General features: G+C 43.1%; 1 protein-coding gene across 1 annotated transcript; it reads left to right on the top strand.

The window, feature by feature from the left end:
- The first annotated feature begins 2,773 nt into the window (after positions 1 to 2,773).
- On the top strand, positions 2,774 to 3,598 carry LOC142173610 (uncharacterized). The gene has a single exon (XM_075239232.1). The coding sequence runs from the start codon at positions 2,774 to 2,776 to the stop codon at positions 3,596 to 3,598; it is 825 nt and encodes a 274-aa protein (XP_075095333.1).
- Positions 3,599 to 5,678: the final 2,080 nt, after the last annotated feature.

The raw sequence follows: 5,678 nt of genomic DNA, 5'->3' as shown, positions 1-5,678 counted from the left end.
AATGTCTCGAAAAATTGACTTCCAGGACCTGTCTACTGTAACTCTAACTCTAACTTTTAGTGCTATAGTGACAAGGCCTATGGCTCAAAAACTGTCTGATCCCGGTAGTTTCACTATCCCATGCACAATTAGAAGTTATGCTTTTGCTAAAGCATTGTGTGACTTAGGAGCCAGTATCAACTTGATGCATTTGAAAATCTACACAAAATTAGGCATTGGCAGAGCTAGACAGACCTCAATGTTGTTGCAACTGGCTGATCGCACAGTTAAAAAGCCGACATGAATTCTGGATGATGTGCTCGTCCAAGTGGGGAAGTTTGTATTTCCTGCCGACTTCGTTATTCTTGACTGTCAAGTTGACGAAGAAATACTAATAATTTTGGGGAGGCCGCTCTTAGCCACTGGGATAGCATTGATCGACTGTGAGACTGGAGAGTTAAAAATAAGGTTGAATAATGAGTAAATAATATTCAATGTTCAACAATCTATGAGGAGGCCCAGCAAATCTGCAAATTGTTCACTAATGGAGGCGGTGGATGTAATACTACAAGAGAAGGATGAAACCCTTAATGTCAGTGATCCGTTAGAAGCTTGCTTGATGAATTTGGAAGATGAGGATGGTTAAGAATTGGCAAAGTGGGCCATGGCTCTCGAAGGTCAAGGGTTCTGGAAAACTGAACCCCAGTTCGAGCCACTACACTTAGAAGAAAGGGCAACACCACCTGCGAAGCCATTAATAGAGGAGCCACCACAGTTGGACCTGAAACCGCTTCCAGCTCACCTCAGGTACGCCTTCTTAGGCCTAACTCTACTTTATATGTTATTATGTCATCCGGTTTGTTACGTGTGCAGGTAGAACAACTCCTACAGGTGTTACAAGAATGTAAGACTGTTATTGGTTGGACCATGGCAGATATAAAGGGTATCAGCCTGGCCTTTTTCATGCACAAGATTCTCTTGGAAGAAGGGCACAAACCTTCCAGAGAACATCAAAGAAGACTGAACCCAAACATGAAAGAAGTGGTGAAGAAAGAAGTGATCAAGTAGTTAGATGCGGGTATCATCTTCCCCATCTCTGACAGTAACTGGGTCAGCCCAGTTCAGTGTGTGCCAAAGAAGGGTGGAATGGCGGTCGTGCAAAATGAGAAAAATGAGTTGATCTCAACTCGTACAGTCACGGATTGGCGAATTTGCATGGATTATAGAAAACTGAACATAGCCATCCGGAAAGACCATTTCCCATTGCCATTCATTGACCAAATGTTGGATAGGTTGGCTGGGCGGTCTCACTTTTGCTTTTTGGATGTATATTCGGGGTACAATCAGATCTCAATAGCCCCTGAAGATAGAGAGAAAATATCCTTTACTTGTCCGTATGGCATCTTTGCCTTTCGGAGAATGCCGTTTGGCCTGTGCAATGCACCGGCTACATTTCAGAGGTGTATGTTAGCCGTTTTTACTAATATGGTTGAGGATATTATGGAAGTCTTTATGGATGATTTCTCAGTGGTGGGGGAATCATTCGAATACTGTCTTCACAATTTAAGAAGAGTGTTAAAAAGGTGTATGGAGACAAATTTAGTGCTGAACTGAGAGAAGTGCCATTTTATGGTACAAGAAGGTATAGTATTGGGGCATCGAGTGTCCAGTAAAGGCATTGAGGTCGACCATGCTAAGGTTGACGTGATTGAGAAGTTTCCACCATCCACTTCACTCAAGGTAGTGAGAAGTTTCCTTGGGCACGCCGGGTTTTACAAGCGATTTATAAAAGATTTCTCTAAAATTGCTAACTCCTTATGTAAACTCCTTGAAAAGGATCATCCCTTTGTGTTCTCTGATGATTGCAGGTTGGCATTTGAGGAGCTGAAGAAGAGATTGGTGACTGCACCAATCATTGTTGCACCCAACTGGGAGCAACCATTCGAGCTCGTGTGTGACGCGAGTGATTATGCTATAGGAGCAGTCCTGGGGCAGTGAAAAGACAAACTGGTGCACCCAATTTACTATGCAAGCAGAACGCTAAACGGTGCACAACTCAATTATACCGTGACTGAGAAAGAGATGTTGGATGTGGTGTTTGCATTCGACAAATTCAGGTCTTATTTGGTTGGTTAAAAAATATACTGACCATGCAGCACTTAGGTACTTGAGAGCAAAGAAGGAGTCAAAGCCACGCTTGATCTGTTGGGTTCTTTTGCTATAAGAATTCGATTTGGAGATCCGCGATAGGAAAGGGACAGATAACCAAGTGGCAGACCACCATTCAAGGTTGGAGGGAGCTTAAAAGAAAGTAGAGGTTGAAGATATAACTGAGACATTCCTGGACGAATAATTACTAGTTGTGGCAATGGAGGAGACGTTATGGTATGTTGATATTGCTAATTATTTGGCAAGCGGTATTGTACCTTATGAACTCTCTTCGATTCAAAAGAAAAAGTTCTTTCGCGATTGTCGGTCTTATTATTGGGATGAACCTTTACTTTTCAAAATATGTGTAGATAACATGATCCGGAGGTGTATCCCCAAGAAAGATCAATCTTCTGTTTTGCACGCTTGCCATGCTTTACCATATGGTAGGCACTTTGGAGGAATTCGGACAGCGTCGAAGGTGTTGGAGTCGGGTTTGTATTGGCCGACTTTATTCAAGTATGTCTATGCTTGGGTGAAAAGTTGTGATGAGTGCCAAAGGACATGCAACATATCTCGCTATCACGAGATGTCGATGACTACAATTCAAGAGGTGGAAGTATTTGACATGTGAGGGATTGATTTTATGGGACTATATGTCGGCTCGTATGGTAACAAGTACATATTGGTAGCAGTTGACTACGTCTCCAAATGTGTTGAAGTTGTGGCCCTTCCAACAAATGATGCCAAAGGAGTGACAGGCTTTCTAAAGAAAAATATTTTCACATGTTTTGGCACTCCGAGAACTATAATCAGTGATGGTGGAACCCATTTTTGCAATAGAGCATTCGCAAGGCTGTTAGAAAAGTATGGAGTTCGCCATAAGGTTGCCACACCTTATCACTCACAAATGAGTGGGCAAGTGAAAGTGTCCAGCGGGGAAATCAAAAGTGTCCTGACCAAAACAGTGAATGCGACAAGGACCGATTGGGCAAAGAAGTTGGATTATGCATTATGGGCGTACCGCACAACATTTAAAACTCTAATTGGTATGCCTCCATACAAGTTGGTGTTTGAAAAAGCATGCCATCTTCCAGTGGAGCTTGAGCATAAAGCCTTATGGGCATTGCGGCAGTTGAACCTGGATATGGAAACCGCAGGCACAAGTAGAGTCACAGAGCTACATGAACTCGAGGAATTCCGGTTCCATACATTCGAGAATGCAAGATTGTACAAAGAAATGATGAAGATGATGCATGATAAGCACATTCTAGATCGTAACTTCAAACCCGGAGATCTAGTGTTGTTATACAACTCGAGATTAAGATTGTTTCAGGGTAAGCTGAAATCTATATGGTCAGGACCATTTAGAGTTGTGCAAGTGTTCTCAAGTGGAGCAGTAGAAATTGAGTCCGAAGATGGAACGAATAGGTTTAAAGTGAATGGGCAAAGGTTGAAACATTACCCTTGAAATGGTGGAAGAAAAATGGGAGAAAGTTGTGATGTCTTTGGAGGAGCCTCAATATGTGAGCGAAGTGCAATCATGAAAGCATGCGTCGTGCTGCAACGTTAAATCAGGCGCTTCCTGGGAGGCAACCCATGGTTTTGTTGTAATTCACTGTGCCGCGATGTTAAATCAGGCATTTTTTGTGAGGCAACCCAATATTTTTTCTTTGTTCTTATTTTTCACGGTGAAAGTATTGACAGGTCTATTAATGTGTAGGAATGAAATTGTGTGCAACGGAAGGATTCAGGGTGAGGAAATCCATTTGGAGATAGGTAAAAAAATGGCTAAAACGGAGAAATTTCGAAGGACAAACGTGCGCAGCTGCGCACTGACCGCACACTTTCGAACCCCTACTGTTGCACATGCGCAGCCGCGCACCGGCCGCGCATGGACCGCGTAATTTTTGACACCCACTGCCCTATGTGCGCACCATTTTTAGGTTATTTCCTTAGTTAATTTTTTTTTAATTATTTCCTTACTAATAACTGACCCCTCCCCCCTTACTCCCCCCTAAAATCTGAATAACAACAAAACAAATCCTCCATTCTCCCCAATTTCAAAAGTAAAAACCTACCTCCCTTTCCTCCTCTTCCCTACTCAATCACTCCCTGATCTCTATTCCTCACAAGCTTCTTCAGGTAAGTGCCATGGCTTCTATTTTCCTTTTCTTTCAGTTTTTATTTTTTGTAGTTTTTCAAAAAAAATTCTTTTCTTCTTCTCTTTTAATTATATGGTAGCAGAAGTTATTGTTGTTATTTTCTTTGCTTTGTATTACTAAGTATACTTGTTGGTATGTGAGGATAGTGGAATTTTATCTTGTTGGGTTGGATTAGACATTGTTAAGATTGTGGTGGAATTGAGGTATAATTGTGTGTTTTGGGAATTTGGGGTGAATTTGCACATTAAGTGTTTGTTTAAATGCCACAGTGAGTTCGCGAATGTAATTTGTGACCAATTATGTGGGTGAAGTCTGAGTAACCGCTATTAGTTCACACATCCCGCCTTATACTGATAGTGGTATTTGTTTTGTAGGTACTATGACACCCTCAAAGAAAAGACGAACCGCTGGTGCCTCTTCTAGTGGTCATGCAGGCTCGTCCTGGGCACGGGCCTCGACCAATGCACCTCAGTTTGATAGCACAAGGTTTGTATCAAGCTCAGCCCTAGAACGTTTTAGTCAGAAGGCTCCTAAGAAGCCCATACCGGAATGGGATATTGATAGGGGGTCCATCCAGGTTGATTGCCCATGTATCAGGAGCTGGTTCGGCGCAGGCTGGATATTTTCTCTGAAGAACCTGAGGAGGCCAACTTTATGGTTATACGGGAGTTCTACGTGAACTGCCCTGGACATGATGACCATATATGCACTGTGCGACAAAAGAATGTTGATGCATCGATAGACGACCTTAGGAGGGCATATCGACTGCCAGTATTTGGTGGGGAGGAGTACTATTATGATACGTATAGGCGAGAACCAACCTCCTGGAATCTGTTTTCCAGAACAATCTGTGTGCCAAACAAAGACATAGTGTGGGTCACGCCGGGGCGGAAGCTTCACTCGGGCTCACTCACATTTGAAGGGAAGTGTTGGCTTTATATCATCAATAGTCGCCTGCTACCTTCTTCCAACACTACTGAGGTGAACGTTCCCAGAGCTGCATTGATCTGGTGCTTCATGAATAGCCACGATTTTGATGTGGCTAAGGTTATTCATGACGAGATGTTCATCTGTTGTCCAGTGCAGAGGTATGGATTCTTCTTCCCTTCACTAGTCACTAGATTATGCCGGGCAGCACGGGTGCCGGAGAAAAAGAACGTGGATGGAAGAGTAAAAAAAGAACAAAAGTTTCGGGCAGATAAAGTGACCATTGGAAAGGATCATGTGGTACCTGGCAGAGCTAATAATGATGAGTCTGATGCACCAGATGAGGGAGATGAAGGGCAGGCTGAGGCCGAGGGAACATATGTGGTCAGAAGGGATACGGGGATGACAACCCTAGAATATGAAATGGCAGGGTTGCGCACTTCTGTCACGGATTTGGGG

This window comes from Nicotiana tabacum, chromosome 19, assembly GCF_000715075.1.
Source record: "Nicotiana tabacum cultivar K326 chromosome 19, ASM71507v2, whole genome shotgun sequence".
Lineage (NCBI taxonomy): Eukaryota > Viridiplantae > Streptophyta > Magnoliopsida > Solanales > Solanaceae > Nicotiana > Nicotiana tabacum.
The sequence above is the reverse complement of the archived record's forward strand: the minus strand, read 5'-3'. Positions and strand labels throughout refer to the sequence as shown.